The following is a 21,348-nucleotide window of genomic DNA, read 5'->3' on the forward strand; positions in this document are numbered from 1 at the left end:
GCGGTGAAGCGGCAGCCCGGAAGGTTCCCGGAAATGACGCATATACGCCTCCCCTACCCGCCCCCGGCAGCTTTTGGCGCGCTCCTAGAAACAGCCAATCGATGCTGTCCTACCGCCGAGGGGCGGGACGCGAAGTGGTGTTCTTTCCCGCTATGCCCGGCCTCTAAGGCAGCCTATCTTCGTGAGTGACACCTATGGCCATCCAATCACGTCAGCGTGAAACCTAGATTACATTCTTGGCCCCTCCCTCCATTCAAACTCTTAAATCTCTCTCTATTCAGCCATTCTGTCCTTTCCGCCGTGCCTCCGTCATTTCTCGTTCGAACTCTTGATAGTAGCCTTGGGAGTGGACTCCCATCATTTACTTTTCTCTTCTTTTTCTTTCTTTTTTTTTTGCATGGACAGACCCCGGGAATCGAACCCGAGACTCCAGCGAGAACTCTGCCTGCTGAGGCACCTTGGCCCGCCCCCATCATTTACTTTCACCGCCTGCAATTCCAGTTTCTACACAGCAGCAGTTCATTTTCTCTTTCTTTCTTCCTTTTTTACACCTACTTAAAAAACCTTCAGTGGCTCTCCATTGCTTTCTAGACAAAGTTCCAGTTCCTGGATGTCAACTCTCCAGCCTTATCTCTCAATATTCCGCACCATACTCTTTGACCTGTAGGTCCTGTCACAGCATTGTCATGAAGGTAATGCCATTATTTCAAATTGTTTCCAAATGAGGAAATAGTCTTGAAGAGCTGGATGACTTCAAGGTCACAAATCTACAAGGCTGCCAAGCCAGGATTCCAGCAGTTTTATCTGCAACAAGACCCATGTTTTTAACCAGCCACACGAGCTGCCTCTGAAAGGGAGTTTCCAGAAGTTCCAGTTTTAACTCTGTGGTCAAGAGTATCAAAGGTTGCCACAGGGCAAACCACAAGCTTTGGGGGAGAAACCTCAGGCCCATGGTGGGGAGGAGTAGGGGTGGCTCAGAGAAAGATGCATTGGACCTGGCGTGCCCGAGAGTGGGCTGTGTGAGCCTGAGATTCCTCTGGAGGGTTGGGGCACCCGGGGCCAGAGCTATTCCAAGTCCCTCCCTTTCCTTCCCCCTTCTCTCCCACTCCATTCTTGGCATTTTTAAATTTCCAGCAGTCTCAGCCCAGCTCCACTCCACCTACCAGGCCCGCTGCCCACCTCCTACCCAGGGCTCTGCAAATCAGCCCAAGGCAGATGTTTCTAAATTCCCTTCCCCCTCTCAAGGGGCACAGAGCTGGGAGGCCCAGGTTACATCTGCCTGCTAAGGGGAAGAGAGAGGCACAGGGACCTCCCCCACTGCCAGAGGAAAAGGAGGGAGCATTTATCAAGCAGGTGCGTCTGTGCTGTCTTATATAGGGCTTTCCAACCAGCTCCTGTGAAGTGGCTTCTCTCAGCACCCCGAAGGGAGAGGATGAAAGGGGCTGGCCAGGAGATTAACCCTCAATTCATAAATGCCAGGGCAGGATTTGCACTTAGGTCTGTGTGTTGGATTAGCAACCACATTTCTGCTCTTCCCCCAACCCTCCAGCAACCCACCCCTCCCCAAATCCAGGCACAGTCCATCAACAGGAGAGCAGTGAAACCGTTGTTGTGGTGCATTTATACCACGGAGCATTAGACAGCAGTGAAAATGAACCAAATTCTGCTACCACACTGATGGCTTCCAAAAACATAATGGTGAGTGGAAGAGGCCAGACATAAAGGAGCAGACTGTGTGGTCCTATTTCTCTCGGTTGCAGCAGCGGACAGAACTAAGCCCTGGGGCTGGAAGGCAGTCAGTGGGACCAGAGGAAAAGGGAAAGTATAGGGCATACTATCAGGAGGACATCTGGAGACCTCATTCAGCTGGACACCCAAGACTTGTTCACTCTTCTGTATGTCTGTTACATTTCAATTGGAAACATGTTTTAAAAGGTCAAGAAAAATCAGAGAAAAACATAATACACAACGTGACCCTGTTTTTCTAAAAGAGACAGTATCTACAGAAATAAATGTACCCAGATAAAAATCTCAAAAGACACACACACTTTGTGAACAATCATGTTCTCCAGATGGTGGTGGGAAAAGAGGGGAATTGGGATCTTTTTTTTTCTGCTGGGTTTTCCAAGATTCCACATTGTATAATGGCATTATTCTCACGGCATTAATGAATATACAAGCAAGGAGAGGGATGTTTGTCCTATGAGCAGACAGATTCTTGGAGAGGCTCCCACGGGACAGGGATTCCCTCTAAATATCCTGGTCAATTGCTGCACTGCCCATAAGGATGGGGAGCTCACTCCCACTCCGGGACTGCCCACCATGCCGATTACAGGGGAGGGGAGGCATCAAGCTCCCAGAGCCCAAGGTATTACCCTTGCTCCTTCCCAGAACGAGGACACTAGGGTTAGATCTCAAAACTTGGGGACCAGTAGGGGAACCCAGCATCACACCCCTGCTCCCCAATCCCTGATGGCCATATACGGGCCAGGCAGACCCCAGCTATCCCATCCTGAGCTGGCCCCCAGACCCCGGTGGTCATATATGAACTGGAGGGACACTGCATGCCCCTCAGTCCAGGCCTGGCCCGCTTCCACAAAAGGCTCCAGCTCCAAAGCTGTTCTGAACCACGTCCAAATATGGAGTTTGTAAGGTCTGGAGAGGGAGCCACACCCAGCCCTTTGGGGCCCGGCAGTCAGCTGCCCTCCCCTGCACACCTCCTGGAGTTTGCCACCTCCTGGAGCCTCTGCCCAGAGCTGGCAAGAACAGTTTTAATGTTCAAATTAAAAAAACATACATATTGGATAGACGGAAATACTAGTGGTCAATGAGAGGGAGGGGTAAGGCGTGTGGTATGTATGAGTTTTTTCTTTTTTCTTTTTCTGTATATGCAAATATATTTTTAAATGATCATGGTGACAAATATACAACCATATTGAGCCACTGATTGTACACCAGGTATGGAATGGAATGTTTGTATGTTAAGAGTGTATGTACTTGTACATTGTTGTTGTCAAAAAAAAAAAACAAACAAAAAACAGTTTTCCTACTTAGAAGTTTCCCCACCTGGCCTGGGCCCTGGTCTTGGCGTATGGAGCTGGGTGCCCGGCCTTGGCCCCAGGGCTGGCCTGGGAACTGAGGAGCCCACCCCACGGCTCTCAGTGAGGGCAGCTGGGTCCCCTCTGGAAGCCTGCAAGGGAATGTCTCCCTTGGGTGGGGGTAGCACCAGGTCCTGCTGGAGCCCCAGGATGGAAACAGTATCCAATGGATAAAGGTTCGAGAAGGGCCCAGGGGGAAGGTCAAGGGGGCCCCAGGTCCGGATCAACACTGATTTGCTGGGCGGCCTGGAGATGCCCCTTCTCCATCCGGGCCTGTTTCTCCATCTGCAAAATGGGAATTAAACGCAAAGCCCCAGAGGAGAAAGGGATAGGAGAGGCCTGTCTCTGGAAGAAAAGGCTGTTTGGGGAAACCTGAGCAGGCCACATGCCAGCAGAACGAAGGGCCACCCTCGCAGAGCAAGTGGGGGTGTCTGCTCTTGGAGGCACAGCTGTCGCCAGATGCCAGATGTCCAAGGGGCAGCCAGGTCACAGCTGTTGGGGAAGGAGCAACTTGGGGCTGTGGTGGGGAGTGGCCTGGGCACCCAGGGTGGGGTGGGTGTGGCGGGCAGCCACGCCCTGGCGGCAGTTAACTTCTTCAGGCTCACAGCCCATAGCTAGCGGCCATGGACAAGAGCAGGCATTCATGTGACAACGGCCTGGCCTGGTGACAGCGGGCTTCGTGGATGATGATGCACATGGGCTGTGTTTGCCTCCACTGTGGGTCAGCCCGGCCACCAGGTGCTCTGGGTCAGGAGGTCCACAGACATCGGGCAGGACATCATGTATGGAATGTTTGTATGTTGAGAGTGTATGTACTTGTCCCCGAGGTACAGAGGAGGAAACTGAGGCCTGTGGAGGGGCGGGGCTGCCAGGCAGGCTGCCCTCCCGTCTCCGTGGGGGGTCACCGTGGGCATGGGTAGGAGCATGCTCCCACATCGAGCACAGCATCATTCCGAAGATCTGAAACCACAGCTTCCACCTGGGCCCCGGCCCCACTAACCCCAAGTCTGCCTGCACGTCCTATTTGAGAACCTCAAATTCCCTCCATCCAGGCTACCTCTGGCTGTACTGTGGGTTTGGACGGGAGCCCCCAGCCTCACCGCCCCCTGTGGTGACCCCATATCCAGACCCCTCTGCCTCCTGAGCCCCCAGCTCAGGCCCATCACTGCAACCCCTCAGGCCTTTCTCTGCCTCCACACCCTCCACCTGTTCTCGGATCTTCCTGCCCAGGGCAGGACACCCACGCCTTTTCACTGCTCCCCAACACCCCGCCTTGCTGCCAGGACCCACAGAGGGTCCGAAGGCCCTGCAACTGAGCACCACATCCCTGGGCCCCTACCCTCAGCCCTACTCCCCTCCTTACATCCAACACCAGAGAAAAGGCTGCCCCGGGGATGGCAGGCCCATCCCTTATTTCCCGACTCCCAGCTCTGAAGTCCCTCTGTAACCCACCCCGCAGGCACTGTGCTGGACCTCAGGGAGGGTGTCACCCACAACACGCCCATTCCGAGGGTTCTGTGCTGCCCCACACCACCCAGCACCTGGGCATGGTGGGACCTCGCTGACTCCCCCAGTCTCATGGAATGCAGTGAGGGGATGGGGCAAACGGCCCGAGAGGGGTCCCCAGTGTCTAGGTCACCCCCCATCCCCACCCTCAATCCGCCTCTGCAGCAGCACCCTCCTGAGTCTGGGCCGGACCACACAGAGGCACAGGGCCTGGTGCACAGCCTCATCCTTCCAGGGCCCTGGGAGGAGAGCTGGACCTGACACTTCCGAGGACAGCTGCAGCCAGCTCGGGTCCTGCTCCCTCGCCTCTGCTCACGGCTGCGAGCCTGTTCTAGCCCTTCTCAGCCCAGCCCCATCCCTTCGGGGCCTCCTCCCTCTGACTCTGGGTTAGCCTGTGCTGAGCAGATTTGGTGTGGCCTGACCCTGCCCCAGGGGTGCTGGCCCTCTCATGGGCCAGCTCCCAGCAAACGCTCCTGTAATTAAGCCAGGACCCCACACAAGGGCATCCCAAAGGCCCAGTACAGATTCGCTTTGACCGATTCTCGCAAGCAGAGTCCAGGGAGTGTAGAACCATTTCCTGAAACCAACTGCACGCATGTGCATGCCACTCCCTGCCCATTCCCCCAGAGCACCAGCCCCAGACAGGTGGACGGGGCGCAGAGGGCCTGGGTCGGAAGGAGCTGGCTGGCAGGCTCTGGAGTCATGGCACCAGGCAAGTGGGGGATACAGGTCTGTGTCGCTTCTAACCCACCACCCTCTCCTCCCCACCCAGCCGGATGTGTGGGACATCAAAGAAAAGCTGGGGTACGTGGCCCTGGACTTGGAGAATGAGCTGGCCAAGGCTGCCTTCCCTGTCCTCCCAGGAGAAGAGTTACAGGCTGCCCGATGCACAATTCCCTGCCACCTGCAAAGGGTGCTTCCACTGTCCAGAGACTCCTTCCAGTCCCCCTTTGTAGGTGAAGCTCTGTCCCTGCGTGGCAACCGCTCCACACTCCTAACCTCCTCAACTCCAGAGCCCGTTTTTCTCAGCAGCCCCCTCTACCCCGTCCGGCACAAAAGAAAGCCCCTCTCGGGAGAGAGCGCCCCTCTGGTCGGCTGAGGTCCTGCCTCCAGAGATTCCCCAGGAAGCCTGCGGCGGATGAGCCCGGAGACCAACAGGCATGGAGTCCACTGAATCCATGAGATGACGACAACTGCATCATGGAGTGTAACAAGGACAGCCGCAAAGTCCCGTAGGCCAACACCTTGCTGGGGGCACCACCAGGAACCCGGTATTGCAGACTGGACCACAAGGACCTCGCCCCCTATCCCCCCCACCAACCGGCCCTCAGCACCACGATCAAGGTGGGAGGCTGCTGGGCAAACAGCTTTCTCAGAAAGCAGAAACTGGCCTCTCTCAGCACCCAGGGCAGAGGGCAGCTGGGGGAGGGAAGGGCCCCAGAGCCAGACAGATAACCGTGTCCTCCACATGCTGCCATGCGCCTCAGCTCCATCTCCACTTTAGGCTGTTTATTTGTTACATGGGAATAATACCCCCTACCCCAGATTAAAATCTTGGTTCTGCCACTTACTACTAGGAGGTAAGCTACTTTAAGGCTGTGGGACTCTCCACTGCTCTTGGAGTTGAGGATACCACCATCACTCTATAGACAGGGCTGTTGTAAGATTACACAAGGCAATGCCCAGGAAACTTTGGGTGCCCGGAGCACAGGAAGCACTACGTGTGGTTGTCACTGGAGTAGACAAGGCTCACCAAATGCCAGTTCCCTTCCACCTCACAGCCCAGACAGCTCATCACCAGGCTCCTCAGCAATGCCTTCCCACCTGCCCCGGACCATCCTGTTGCACATGGGGGAAAACCAACAACCAGAATAAATCTGCACCCTGGTTTTAACTGCTGACCTACAAACCGGCGTCCTCTCTCACTGCGGAGGTCAGTTCCCTTTAAAGCTAGCTCAGGCTTTGACGGAAAGAGACCACTCATCTAGCAATTGTTTCTCTATATGCCCTGCAAGGTGTACAGTTGTTTCTGCAAGTAGCACTTGAGTGCAGAACCCTGAGCTGCAGCTAGAGGACAGGCTGGAGGCTACAGCAAGAGGCAGCTTCGAGGAATCACCCCACTGAGGAAGAGCACAGCTCCCCCATGCAGCGGCTGAGGACCAGAGAGACAGCCTGCCCAGGCCACTCAGGAAGGTGGTAGGGCAGGTGGGTACAGCCCTTAGCCCTCCTGGAACCCTCTACTGGTGATGAAGGAAGGGCTCCACGTTATTTCAACTTTGGCCATTTACCCTGCAGCAAAGGGAAAATCCTGTCTGGGATTTTAAAAACAGCTTTTAAAGAACAAAGAACTGGGGGTTTAGGGGCACAGTTCTGTCACGAGAGAATTATGTTGTACATGTGCAGCAAAATGCTCTCCTTTCCCAGAGTTGTGATGCCTTTCTTTGCACCTCAAAGATAAGGTAGCTGCACAAACAGCTCCCTGGGTGTGCCCCACCCACAGGGCAGAGGCCAGTCATGCCAACCGGTACCGCCCTAACAGCTATTCACCCTGCTACTCTCCCCAACTCATCTCCGCCTGTGAGGACCAGGGGTTCCTTGCTGGCCTTCCCTTCCCCTCACAGCAGATCTGGACCACCAAGCAGAGGCGTGAGGTTGGCTCCTTCTCAGCCCAGCTCCCCACCTCTCTGCCCAGCCAACATGGCACCACCTGCCACACTAGGGTCGCAACCTCCCCCAGCTCATAACTTTCCTGCCCCGAGTTACCCTTCCTTTGGGTCTGTTTCTTACAAGAGAACACTCCGACCTCTACCCAAGGCTTCTGGGAGGTGGCACAAACCCAGATTTGGTCTCAGTTCCCACCTCTGGGTGGTGGCTCCAGGCACCCCGAGATTGCCTCAGGCCCTAGGCCTCCTTCCCACGTTCAGACGCCGCCATCCAGACTGAACGACAGAACAGTCTGAGGGGAACCTCACCGTGCCAAGGTCTGGTTTTTTCTGAGCCCATGGCACCCCAGCATCAGGAAGCCATCCCAGCAGCTGAACAAAGTGTCTTTTATTTGTGACATACAAATACAACCAATGAAAAAAAGAGATCACTTCCTCTCTTTGATTCCAGTGATAAGTTGCTAAAGAAAAAATAATATATATCAAGGGGGAGTTTATCTTCCGAGTTTCTTCTACAAAACCAGAAAGGGTTAAAAAAAGAACCATACAGATGTCATATACACATACCCACCAACAAAAACAACCTGAAATAGGGTGGATACAACTAAAAAGGTATCTTAACAAATATTTTAACATGCCCCAAACAAAAAGCAAAAAGCCTGGTGCAAAAGGCCTGCTTTGGTTCTCAAAACCAAGAGCTAGGGGAAGTGGAGAAAGCCTGGTGCTTGGGGACTCCACAGGGTCAGCGTCAACCAGAGAGCGATGTGCTTGCTGGTCGCAGGCAGCTCCTCCCCCACCCCAGCCCTGGCCCTGAGAGGGGCTCTGGGCACAGGCCCCGAGCACCCTGCTGACCTGTGGGCTTGGTACCACGCATCCAATCACTGGAAAGAGAACGTACACTGAACTCACCTTACATGGGATTTACACTGCGGGTTCCTTTTGGTCCCCTTGAGAGGGAGGTATCAGAAATCCATGATCAATGTTTATTGATACTGAGAGAATATTTATCATTCTGTGTCCTTTGAGAGACAAGAATCAGAAGAAACCTCCTCTTAAACATGCTTCTTCCTTTTCATGATTTGTGGAAGTTGACCAATCCTCTCCCAGAAATTTAAGATCTCACCCTCTGGTAAAACTGCTGGGGAGCCGGTGGGATACGGGAGAGATGGGCTGACCCCAGCGCCAAGCCGTGAGGCCCTCTCCAGGGGAGTGCCCAGCCCCACTGCTGGTGGGGTCAAGAGCAGCATAGGCACTCAGCAGAGGGGCCAGGCTGGCGAGGAGGCCCACGGGCACTGGTCCCTGCCCAGGCAGGAATCTGGGTGGAGAAGCCAGAACAGTGCTGGGGAGATCCTGTCAGGACAGACAGCCACAGGAGTCGGGGCAGAGGGTGGGGAAGTGAACAGATGTCAAAGTCAGAGGGACCAACAGACCTTTCACGAGAGCAACTTCACAAAGGCTAGAACCTTTAAGACATGCCCTAGAGCAGAGCTCAGGAATGTCCAAGGAGAGGTGTTGGGTGTTTTTCCTGGATAAGGATTTGTTTTTGCTTCCCTGGAACGGGAACAAGGCCTAGAGGTCAGGATGTGTACAAGTTCTAACACACAACCCCTCTGATGAAGACAAAACCTTTGCCTTCATCCCACAAGGGAAGAGGAAGGACTTCTACTCCTGGCTCCAGCCCACTGCCACAGGGTAACACCAGAGAGAAGCAGCTGCTTTGCCTACGGAGAGGCATTCCTGCTGCGGCCTGAGCTGTGGCCCGGCCAAGGCAGAGCCAATAGTGCCTCACTGAGGCAAGGGGCAAGGCTGGGGAGAGCAGGCAGAGCAGGCCTGCGCTGGCTGGGGGCTCTCGAAGGCAAGGGAGAGTAAAGGGTGGGATGTCCCACCTTCAGAGAGCTATCAGCACCAAGACATGAGAAGAATGGCAAGGAATATACCGGGAGCAAGAGCTCCTTCTGGGGAAAGACAAGGGACTCCCTGACGTACTCCCCCCTTGAGAATGAGAGCAGAGGTATACGGGGCGGGAGTAAGAAGTGGGGGAAAGAGTGCAAAGGACGATGGGGAGGAACAGGTAGGGTCTCTGGCTTTCTTCTATGAATGAAAACCTTGAGTCACTGCTGTACTGTCACTGCGTGACACCAAGAAGGTAAACGTAGAATGAAGTAACGTCCAAAAGTCAGAAAAGTGATTGCCCCACAGGGCGTCCAGGTGATACCTTGTCCCTGGTCCTCCCAGCCCCTCTGACAGCAATGGAGCAAGATGGAACCTTCCTCCCCGAGGTGGCTGGTCCCCTGGGGCAATTCCACTTTAACTGCAGATCCACGAAAGCACAGTTAGAAAGAGCTCCCTCACTTCCCTGTGTCTTGGCAGAGCACGGCTTCTCTTAAGTCTCTTTACATCCAAATCACACACCATGTCCACTCCTCTTTCAGGACCACCAGACCCCAGACTAGGACTTCAGACTCTCGTAAAAATGGGCACAAACACTCCATTTGTCCACGTAGGGGGCAGGGGGGCCACCAAGAATCCAGCTGCAGAGAAGTGGGGGAACCTTATGCATGAGGACCCAAGTGCCAAGTGAGGAGGCAGCCACTGTGTGAGAAACGCTTCAGCCTGGCCTCTGCCCACTCCCATTCAGTATCTCCTCCTCTCTGGTCTTCCAGGAGAAAAGAGGAGGAGTGGAGCATCTCCGCAACTTAGACCACTCCTCCCCCAGGATTCTGTGCTTTTAGAGTACAGCCTGCCACGTGCAGGCTGAGGGAGCCACAGCCCTAAGGGTGCCTGGCAGGCAGCGTGAGACCAGGGAGAGGACAGGCCTTAGCACAGAGCATTCTGACTTGCGAGCAGCTTGAGTTGTTCAGTGGCAGCAGCCACCACAGTGTCCGCCGGCATGGGAATGCTGGCTGTCCCCAAACTTGGTTCTCCGGCTCAGGATCTCATAAGAGCAGTCCTCCCCACAGCAGCCAGACATGCTGGGGGAAGAGTCATCAATTTCAAATCTGCAAGGCAGGCGGAGAAAAGGGTGGGTTGGGGGTAGCTGGTCGCTCTCCTCCCTAGCTTGAAACCTTTCCCACCAGCCTGCTTACGAGACCTCTAGGAGTAAGGGCAGGTGAGGCAACCAAATCAGAGGACATCGCCGTGCCATCTCACCCATCCCTGCCTCAGGCTCAGGAGGGACGGGGACAAGGACAAGGACAAGGTCAAGGAAACGGCCCATCCACCACCCCGAGGGCCCCGGGTCAGGCCCAGTCCCTTACTGTAGCGCTTCTCTGAAGAACTGGTAGGCTCCATGATTGTGTTTAAATACTGTTAACATAACTTTCTTCATTTGTGTGCTGAAAAGGAAGTTGAAAGGACACCTTTTAGGAAAAGAAGCAGAGACCGAGTCCTCTCCTGCCATCCTCCATCTGCTCCCATGAGAAATGTTTCTGCGCCTTGACCCCAGCTTCGTGGCATCCATCATGCTTGCCACTTTCCTTTATCACAAGCTTCTCAGGGTGCATGGGCATCGGGCACCCCCACCTGACTCTGCCTGCTTCCGGAGCAGGACTCTTTCCCACTTCCTCTCTGCATCCCCACTCCTTAGGCACAGAGCGCAGCACAGATAAGGTACTCAAAAGCTGCCACAGCGCTGCATCTGGAGTCCTGGCAAGGCAGGGAGTATCGCATCCTTCTGAACCTCAAGGAAGAGCACAGCCTCCGAGGCAGCTCCCTCCGAGGACGAGCACGTGGGTGTCCAGGAAGGCGGCCCTTACCTGTTGGCCATGAGCTGCAGGATCTGGATGAGGAACTTCCCCAGGCCTTTCCGCCGCACCTTGCTTTCCAACTGCACCTCGTAACTGGAGGAAGCATCAGAGAGGGGAGTGTAAAGGGTGGTGCCTGAAGAGACTACGGTCAGGCCCACTGGAGACATGCAGCCCTGTCAGCCCCTAGGGTATGTCTCATGGCTGGAGTGCCCGGAGCAAGGTCAATGTCTACTCACCCACCATCCCAGCCCCATGCTGCAGTTCCTACCAGTACAGGACTTCATCCCCGCACTCCACATCAAATCGGAAGTGAGAAAAGGCAACCGGGATGGAATTCTCTTCCCAAGCAATGAGGTACCAGGCACGGTCATCTGTCATTTCCTCTCGTTTTTCTCGGTCCTTCCAGCCCCACTCACTTTGCTCATACCTGGGAAATTTGGGGAAAGTCGGCTTGGGAACTCTGGGAGAGAAAAGCTGGGCAGGGAATGACAAGCCCTGCGGGGCACCCTTACATGGTTTGCATATTGGTTTTGGTGAGGTCAAAGGCCCACTCCACCGTGGCTGGCTCCAGTCCAGACACTCGCTTACACTCAATGGAGACATTTAACCTGCAAAGAAGAAAAGGAGGACTTTGGAGCCAGGGCACAGTTGAGGACCCAAGCTTTTGATGCACAGGATGGTCACTTAGGGCTGAGATTAACAGCTGTGGTCACCTGGCCCTCCACCCCAACCACAGGTGGGATTTCCTGCCTCCCCTCAGCTGTCCTCACCAGACTCAACACAGGGTGAACTACGTCCCTTTCTCCTACCTGCTCTTTTCCTAACCCTTGCAGTGTCTTCAGGTACTTCAGGTACTTTGTCAGAAACACTCTGGCCTCCTTTGTTCCCACAACCATTGCCCTTAGGCGCTCCTCCCATTGCTTTAGATTTCTGAATTGAATCCTCCCCAGAGACGTCTCCCTTTCTTATCTACCAACCTTCCAAACGCACAGGGCAATCTCAGTCCTTCAAGACCACCAGGGCCAACACAAACACACCTCTGAGGGGTCCAGCTAGCCTCATCTTCTGAGCATGCAACTGGCACAAACAGGGCAGAGTAGTGTCCAACCCAGCCTTCTGCTTACTAACAAATGCTGTAGGCATCAAGGTATCAATTTCTAGAGGAAACTTAAGCAAAACACGGTTCAAGCTGTTAGCCAGACTGTGAAACCACACGCTTTAGGTAGCACCACATCCTGAAACGACTGACGTCAGCAGGCTTGAGGTCCTTAACAAGCCCGTTTCAAATTCCTTCCATAGCCTTTCACAAGGTCTGTCAGAAGATGCTTCATTTGGAATACATGGTGCCGTCTGCTGACAGGACACCATGGAAGCGGCAAATGGGCTCAGCCTTGTAAATTCGCAACTTCTTCTTCCTCGAGAGTCTTCCTTTCTTTGTAAGTACCGCACAGCACTGCCTGTGCCTTATCCATAAATTTTCCAAAGGCCTGTCTGCAGGTCTAACTTCTCCATTAATCTGAATTCTTTAAGTATGTGGAAGTAGGACCACTGCCACGTGAATCACACAGGATTCCAAGCACCAAAGGAGCCCAGAATCAGCTGGCAATGCCTGCTTCAGAGTCATTTTGTATTTCTGGAAGTTAGGAGGCATGTGTAAAGTGGAAACATTAAGAGATATCTTAGCAAGGGAAATCTAAACTCTCCCAAAGGACTTCCCGGAAGTTAAATGATAAAAGGAACAGTAAGTAGCATGTCTGATAACAGGAAGGAAGAAATAATAATAAACTGATGTGATACTGTGAAATTCAGATATACCTATAAAAGGCAGATCTATTTCTACCTGCTACAATCTTTATTTCCTATTTCACTTATTTCCATTTGTCTGTCTTATTCATTAACATATTCATACCAGCGGTTACATATGGAGTTGGACAGATTCTCTTCCCTCCTTAAAACAACCTTGCAAGTTTGGCATCATCACCCCATTTAACCGATCACAAAATGAAGCCTGAGGAGGATGAGTGGCCTGTCGGGGGCACACATCAAGCTAATAAGAGGCAGAGCTATGATTTAAATCCAGGTTTCACTAAAGCCACAAAGTCTGTTTTTTCCTCTAAACCAAAAAGTTACATTATAGAAAAGAGACTCATCAACAGCATTGCAGGCAGGACAGATTATGCCTCCTATTTTACCAACAGAAAGAAGATAGTTTTAATTAATGCAGACCGTATACTAAATTGGATTAGTAATAATAACAGTGAAAATAATAGCTAACACTTAAATAGCTTATAGTATGCTCCAGACACAAACACTTTACATCTAACCTTCCCAACAACTCTACGAAGAAGGCACCTAGAATATTTCTAATTAGAAAATGCAAACACTGAGAGGTCAGGCCAATTTGTCTGCAGCCACAAAACCTTTTCACAATTAAGTATTACTCATCAGCTGGATTGGGAATTAAAAGACCCCTTAGCTGTCAGGGGGAGACACCAAAGTTCGGAATCTCCTCCAACTTCTCTGAGCCTCAGACCAGGTGATTTTCCAAATTTGTTTCGGCTCTATGCACAGAGAGAAGACAAAGTCCTAAACAGTTTGCAATTAAGTATACTCTTTGCTCGTGCACAAATTTCTTAACTAGGGGATTCTCCATCAACAGAGGGCACTAGCCAGTTTCTGCTTCTTTTCAAGAAAGAAGAATGAGGAAGCCTACTTTGGAAACGTGAATTCCTGAAGACACTTAGAGACAACAGTTAGGATTGCTAAATATGACTCACCCATTTCGATCGTATTTCTTGAACACGGGGAAAGCCTCCAAGGGATCTCCAAGCTGAGGAAGGAAAGAGAGGAGTAGCACAAACACACGTGCAGCAGCCGGGCTGCCCTGCAGACCCCCACTACCTGGAAGTTCAGTGCCGTGCAGACCCTTGTAGGGAGGCTTGGTTCCTGGCCCCAGGAGCCCTGACACTAACCCTCCCTTCAAGCCTCAGTTCACAAATTGCATGGAGGAAGGCAGCTTTGGTAAGGAGGCCCAAGAGAGCTCCAGTAGCTTCATTTTATAGGAAAGAGGCTTTTCTGGCATAATACCCATGGGCATAATACCCGCTCCTGGCTCAGCTAACCCAAGGAAGGCAGACCACAGACCCACTGGCACACTTCTGAGAAGCAGCTCCTGGCCTACCTAGTCAAAGCTCCAACCACGTCCTGTATGAATGGCACATGCTTAAGAGGGTGGGCTAGCACAGCAAGGGAGGAGGATGGGGGCAAGAAGGATGGCCAGACCCTGCCAGGCTGGGTCCATCTGGCACTCAGGTTCATGGCTACGCCTCCCCTGGCCATGGCCCTAGAGGACCAGGCTGCTGCAGCTTTTGGTCCCCAGCACAGCCTTCAGTATCTCATGGGCAGCCAATAAGTCCCAAAGGAATGAATGAGAAAACTGTACACTCCTCTCCAAAATCCTAACAAGAAATCCTCTAGTGGTAAGGAAGGAGACTCCGAGAGAGAAAAGCAGCAAGTTCTGTCTGAAGCCACATCCCTGCACACCTGGGCCAGTCACTGGCACTTCCTTCCAGCTCTCAGAGCCAGCCCGTGCTTGCATCCCTCTGCATGAGCAAGGAGGCCAAGGGAGAGATTTGGGTGGGTAGTAACACAATTCTGCCACAGAGTGGCGCCAAAAGAAGTCAAATTAAAAAGCAAGTTCCAGGAGGCAGGGGACAGATAAGGACGGGAGAGTCACCCTGTTGGCAGCGTCCACTTTGGCACAGACGGCATCCATGGCTGCTCGCTCCTCCAACCGCTTCTGCTTCTTCTCCTTTGCTCTGCTTGACTTTCTCTGTAACAGGGAAAAGCAAAGTTTGAGCTGGAAGGGCTGCGGCCAACCAAAGACTTGACTTTCCCCTTTGAGGGGATTTCCTTCTGCAAGGGTGCCTGCATTTGCAGGTTTGGCCTCAGTGGCAGGAAACTTCCCACCCTTGTCGCTGCACATGTGGTGGGTTGGGTGAGATCCAGGCTCTGGAAAGGTTCCACCATTTCCTAGTCACGAGACCTTGGGAACCTCACCAGACTTCCCGGCTTCCTTGCTGAGAGAAGAACACTGACCCTTCTGACCCTCGCGTTGCTATAAGGCCCCAGTGAGATAATCTGATGGTTCCTGCAGCAGAGGCTAGTGCCTGGCAGGTATCTAATCCACTCCCTCCAGAGGAGGGAGCAACTAATTTTAAACATATCCAGGGCAGGTTTCAGGAAGGAGACAGCAGCTGAGGTACATGCTGATGGCTGTTCCTAAGCAGAAATCTCTTCAAAGCCTTTTCAGTGTCTTATGACTTCAGGAGCTAAAGGTGGGTGTGGGGGCAGCCCTCCTGGAGAGCTGAGTCCCGATTCCAAGCTAGCACCAGGAGATTCTGTCTACAGGTATAGGGCCACATCCCAGAAGCCCTGCTCAGCCAAGGCCAACACATGGCAGGCACAAGCACATCTAGCAAAACGGTGAAGGGAGGGCCTGAGGGGTCACCCCAGGAAGCGGGGAAGCTGACATGGGCCCAGCAAGCCCAAATTGCCGGGCACACAGGCAGCAGAGGAGGGGCAAAGGGAAACTTTCCTTGCACAGGGAAAAACAGCAAATCACCCACAACTGCATCTACATCAGATCTGGTTTGGGCCTCATGCAGGCTTTTCTTGGGCCTAAATGGACCCCTTATCTTCTGATAAAAAGCTGGGGAACATAGGCAAAGAGCCTAGGCTCTGGAGTTGGACAGAACTAGTCCAAAGTTCTGCTCTTCACTCCCTATGGATCCTAGGGCAAAATACCATCCTCCTCCAAGCATTCTTTCTCTCGTCTGATGAGTAGGGATTTGAATCCCTCCCAAACCCGCGAGAGTGGCAACAGCACATAGCACACACTCAATAAAGGACAGTTATATCATTTTCACTGCCAAGGAATAATGCAGCACATGCCTCAAGTGGTGTTCACTCATCTGGCCTGGGCCCCCAAAAAGGCACCTCAAAGGCACCGTTAAGACAGTTCTGCTTTTTACCAATGGCAGCGCTTCATACAACCCCCACCCTCAGCTCCCTTAGTGCCACCTTCTAAGCCCAAAGACAGGTTTTATTCCCCCAATTCCATCTTAGCCGTGCACTGATTGGACCCACAAAAGGATACACAGTGTGAATAATATTCTGGATGAGTTGAAAAACCAGCTGCTGGGAAAGTTTCTTGGGGTAAATTCTGCCTTCTATTTCCCAAGGAATGAGACTGCTTAACTCCTGCTGCAAACAATGAGGCAAAAGAGTTCAGATGCCATGAACTCCCAGGGATTGCTCCTGTAAGTACAAACTCCACCAGCACCAGCTATTTGCTATCTTCAGGTTCACTGCTGTGCTGGAAGCCAGGCCAGATCCCATTTCTTACCTTCCTATAGGAAGGAGCAAAGAGAAGAGAACAGACTGTTGCCACATGCACATGCTGGATAACTATCCCCTTTCTACAATGTGTAGGTTTTATAGCAAACATTTTTTGCTCTGGGAATTTGGGTATCAGGATAAGAGGAGATACCACAGCTTGTAATGAACTTTCAAAACATTATCTTGTTCAATTCTCAGAGCAGAATCCATCACCTCCCCTGACACATTAGGAAACTGAGGCATGAGGGGATGACAGGACGGAGTTCCTCAGAGAGGAAGTGGCAGAAGGGAGGTGCAACCTGAGGTTTGGGCTGCAGGCTGTGCTTGTTCCACCAGCTGTGCTGCTCCCACCGCTAGAGGCTACACTCAGTGTAATGAACTTCCATCCTACCATCTAGTGACCTTGTGAGCTTGCCAAGATAAGGCCCAGGGTTCAGGGGCCCTCAAACAACCGCTCAGCAGCTCATTTCTCATTGCCCTTCTTGCTTGGTACCAGCTGACTTGACAATACAATGCTACTCCAGGCCTGCCTGCCATGCCAAGGTAGGCTTAAGGAAAAGGGAAACCTCGAGATGGAAGGTTTCTGGGACTGCCCAACGAGGCAGAAAGAGCATCAGCTTCAGCATCAACTGGACTGGGCTAACACTCCCCCCTGCCATTCCCTGCATGACTTCTGAAGGCAACATGCTCTCTAGGGAGACGGGGGTACGAATGCTGGTCTCAGAGACCAGCCGTAAGGTTGGATCAGAAGCTAGCACACCATTACAGTAAAGGCACACTCCCTCCCTCCACTCTGCAGGCTGGCTCTCTCTCAACCTAACACAGAGCTGAAGATCAAGGTGCTGGAAGGGAAGTGTGACTCCCACTGAAACTGTTTCGTTTCCAAGCATATGAAGTAAGTAATTCCTGAGCACATGCAGCAGGAGGGTCAGCCCTGAGCATCCAGATTTATGGGCTTATTTATACACTGAAAAAGCAAGCCAGGGGATCCCCAGAGACTTAGGGCTACCATGGTCTGAGAATGCAGTTTGATGACAGAGCCCCCGGACGGTTTCGCTGCCTGCACACAGGGTGTGAGGGAGGCTGCAGTGGGCTGGGCCAGCAACAGGTCAGGCCTTTGCCTCAGACCTAATGAACATTAGGTAAGGAGGTCTCCTGCTCCAATTAACTTTGCCCCTGCCTTGTGGAAGTGAGACTGCCCTGCAGGGACACAGGAAAATTATTCTAATTAAAATAGGAAATCGGCACAATGAACAGAAGCTCATTGTAGTAAAGGCTCTTTCCCAAGTGAGCTTTATATTAATAACAGCGTAGGATTTTGAGACAAGGTCTGGATTTGATTCTCAGCTCTTCTACTTCATAGCCGTGTGATTTTGGGCATCTTACATAATCTCTTTGGAGCAAGTTATCGGAACCTCAATTTCCTCATCTGTAAAATGGGGCTAATGATGTCACACACCTCACAGGTCTTTTGTGAGGATAAAATGTTAGACTGGACTTTTGTGAGGAAAGAAAACTCTTTATAGTAACACCCTGTGTTTACGAGGACCCTCTAGGTTCAGGTACTCTGCAGAGCTTGACTACAGATGATCTATTTCTAATCCTTACAACTCAGCAAGGTCTGCATTCCCACTTCTCTAATGAGAAAAATCAAGGCACAAAGAGGTAAATAACTTCCAGGGCCGCAATGCCAGTCAGCAGAGTTCTTGGCTTCACTGTCACATTCTCAGTCTTCCTACCGCCCCTCCCCTCATCCCCACCAGAATGTACTCCACGAGGCAGAAGCCACAGCTGCTTCATTCACCAGTGTATTCCATGTTCAGCAGACTGGGGGTATTCCATTCATAAGCTGCAGAACGAATCATCCAACATTCAAATCCAGTTACAAGCCAAAAGTTCACGCGCTCTCCACGCTGTCACAATTACATTTATAAGGCAGGCCTTGTGAAAAGAGTTATATGGATGTCATTTTTGAATGCAGCTGTAAAACTCCTATTCCTATCAAGACTTGTGTCTCCATGCGCCGTGCTCCAACTGCCAGGGGTCACACAGAGAAAATAAAAAACACCAGAAGTGGGCCAGAGACACCTTTCAGAAAAGTACACTGGGAGTCTTGAGATTCTCAGGGTCAATGCTTCCATCCCACATGACATCCAGGACCTGGAAAACACTTGTTCTGAGAGAAGGAAGACAGGCAGCGAGATCCTAATTCTTAATAGGCCATATGTATGTGTGGCAGCCAGGGCAAAAGACCTCTGCAGAGAACAGTACTCATCAGTGGCAACACTGTCCCCTCGGCCTGAGGTCAGGCTGGGGCAGAGCCTCTACCAGCTGGTGACCACTAGGAGCAATAACCTTTCTGATACCAAGGTGAGGGGGCTGATGAGGAGTGAGGGAGATGAGAGAATTCCAGCTCTGCTTCTGGGAAGACAACTCAAGTCTCTCAGTTGTTGCAAAAAGTTCTAGGCCAGAAGAGCTTTATAGGGGCTGTTCTGAAAAACACAACTGAAAAGTGTGAAGGTAAAAAGACTGGAGTCCAAAAGGAAGCAAGGTTCGCTGTGTCTCTGGGATCTGTCATTTCAAATGAACCTACGAGGAAGTGCTGACCCAGACACCATTTTGGGCTTCTTGTTTTCTGCTCAGTCTGGAGAGGCTAATACTGGCTACATAACTGCTAAGCAATTCTGGGGACATATGCTTCATCTCAATTCAACAAGAGTTAGGGTCTGGGACTCTTCACCACAATCTAAGTAAATACACCCAAGGTCTCTAAACTTGAGATTTCCTACAGATGAAGCACATGGTATCCCAAATTCCTTGTTGAAACATGATAAATGGTGATGTGTTTTGACATAGATTGGAAAACTATTTTCATCTAAGAGCTGATTTGTTCAGTCAATAAGTATTTAGGTGGGAAAAAAATCTAGGTTAATAACAGTAGGGACAAACCCAATGGGTTAAAAATAGCACAAATCTATTTTAGAAAACCAATAGAAAGGCTAAGATAATTCTTAGCAAAAATAGCAGTCGCGATTTAAGAGGCACTGACCTGGTGGTTACATCCATTATCTCATTCAATTCTTACAAGAACCCTATAGGGCAGGTGTCTTTATCCCTATTACACAAAAGAGGAAATTTAAAGTCAGAAGGGCTTGTCACTGGCATAAGCAAAGATGGGGCTGGAACCAAGGAGTCTTTGACTCCAAAATCAGGGTTCCCTGAGGGTGGAGGAAATTCCATGTAAGTACTAATACAGACAATACCAAGGAGGGTCAATTACATTTTTAGGAGAGTGACTGATAGGCGCCTGATTGAACTTTTAGTATGGTGAACTTGCAGAGAAAACATGTAACTTATTCCTGACCCTATATCAGCACAGGCTTGTGTGCCGGGAAAGACACCAAAATGCATCTCCTGGCTGTCTGGCACAGAGCAGGGGCCAATAATCATCCCCACCTGAGCAATTACCATGGACCTCTATCTCCCCCCTGCAAAGCCACCTGCAGTAATAAGGCTACTAACAACCCAAGTAATAGTACGGAACACTTTGCTGCATCTAGGAGGCTGTGAAAGCAGGCCTCTGCTGGAAGGGAAGAGAATGCTTTAGGAGGAGGAGGAAACTGGAGGAGAGGTTTCCAAGGAAGGTTAGGGGAACAGGCATCGCGGGATGTCGGAGTAGCGGGAAGTGCAGCGGCCTGGGGTCGGGTTCCCCAGTAACCGTCTGAGTGACCTTGGATATGTGCCTATTTCTCTCTGGGCCTCAGTCCCCTCCAAGCCAGGGTTGGTCTAGGATGTGGGAAGCCCCGAAGCCGGTGACAGCCCGGTGATGGGTGAGCCCCGGGGGCGAGGGGACTGAACTCTGGGAGCGCGGGGTGGGGGGAGGGGAGGCCAAGAAGATAACAGGTCAGCGAGGAAGGAAGGGCCGGCTTGACGCAAGGGGTGGGGGGCACTCCAGGAGGTGGGGCCCCGGAGAAGGGGGACTCCCAGGAGATTCTCGCGCTAGGCCAAGCGTGGGGATACTTAGAATGGGGGAGTCGGGTCATGTGGGGACTGGGGGGGGGTCACGTGAGGCCGAAGGGGGTCAGGGTCACGTGAGAGGGGGGTTGAGGAACAATGGGGAGAAGGGGGCGAGGGGGGTGAGGAGCTCTCCTGGACGTCTTGTCCCCTCTCCCGGCCTCACTCACCCCCATGGCGGCGGCGGCGACCCTCGGCTCCTCCTTTACACACTCGCCGGCAGGGAGGCGGCAACGGCGGCGGCGGCGGCGACACGAGAGCGGCAGCAAACCCCGCACTGCGCATGCGTCTCGCGGACTCCTCTGCGCGCCCTCGCGGGCACCGCGCCGGCGCAGAACCCGGGGGCGCAACGAGCTGGTGGCAAGGGAAGGCGCGCAGGTGGAGAGCCCGGGAGGCGGGCCCGAGGGTTGCGGACCAGAAAGAGGCGCGAGGCGCGGAGGAGCGTCGCGCTGGGAATGACGTGCAACCCGGGCCCCGCCCCCTCCTCGCCAGGCTGTGTCTGTAGCTATGGCAACGGCCGCGCCGGGCCTGGGTCCGCGCCCCAGCTCGCTGAAGCGCGCTTCGGGCTGCCGGGTGGGTGGCGGCCCCGCCTCTGCGCTCGGCTTCTCCGCGGTCCGGGAGCTTCCCTTCTCTTCACCGAAGACCAGTCGCATTACGGCCTCCTACAATCCTCTCGGGGGAGATTTCTAGAAACCGTCCCACCTTCTAAGATCTTGAACCCTTGGAATTCCTTTTCTAACCACAGCCGTGTTATTCATTCATCCGTCTTCTACCCATTCATTCACCTTCCATTCATTCATTCGCTCTCGCAGTAAACATTTACTAACACCTACTCGGGGCTGACCCCAGGGGACACAGAGAGGAGCAAGATGCTATCGCCTTCCAAAACACCAGTTAGTTTAGAGAAGGCATGTGACCGCT

General features: G+C 52.5%; 1 protein-coding gene across 1 annotated transcript; it reads right to left on the reverse strand.

Annotated features, from left to right (window-relative positions):
• Positions 1 to 7,640: 7,640 nt before the first annotated feature.
• NAA40 (N-alpha-acetyltransferase 40, NatD catalytic subunit) lies at positions 7,641 to 20,806 on the reverse strand. Its single transcript, XM_077115890.1, has 8 exons — positions 20,598 to 20,806; positions 14,750 to 14,845; positions 13,791 to 13,843; positions 11,526 to 11,621; positions 11,282 to 11,440; positions 11,023 to 11,106; positions 10,525 to 10,602; positions 7,641 to 10,266 (listed from the first exon to the last, which is right to left on the reverse strand). Exons 1-8 carry the CDS (start codon positions 20,601 to 20,603, stop codon positions 10,125 to 10,127), a joined length of 714 nt encoding a protein of 237 aa, XP_076972005.1. The 5' UTR covers positions 20,604 to 20,806; the 3' UTR covers positions 7,641 to 10,124.
• Positions 20,807 to 21,348: the final 542 nt, after the last annotated feature.

Source organism: Tamandua tetradactyla, chromosome 9 (genome assembly GCF_023851605.1).
Source record: "Tamandua tetradactyla isolate mTamTet1 chromosome 9, mTamTet1.pri, whole genome shotgun sequence".
In the NCBI taxonomy this organism is placed as follows: Eukaryota; Metazoa; Chordata; class Mammalia; order Pilosa; family Myrmecophagidae; genus Tamandua; species Tamandua tetradactyla.

Excerpts from the sequence above, each read along its gene's own strand:
- NAA40 (XM_077115890.1), bottom strand. Across the intron at positions 11,622-13,790 it reads AAGAAATACGATCGAAATGG|GTTAAATGTCTCCATTGAGT; the intron begins GTGAGTCATATT and ends TCTTCTTTGCAG. Across the intron at positions 11,441-11,525 it reads AAAACCAATATGCAAACCAT|GTATGAGCAAAGTGAGTGGG; the intron begins GTAAGGGTGCCC and ends CAAATTTCCCAG.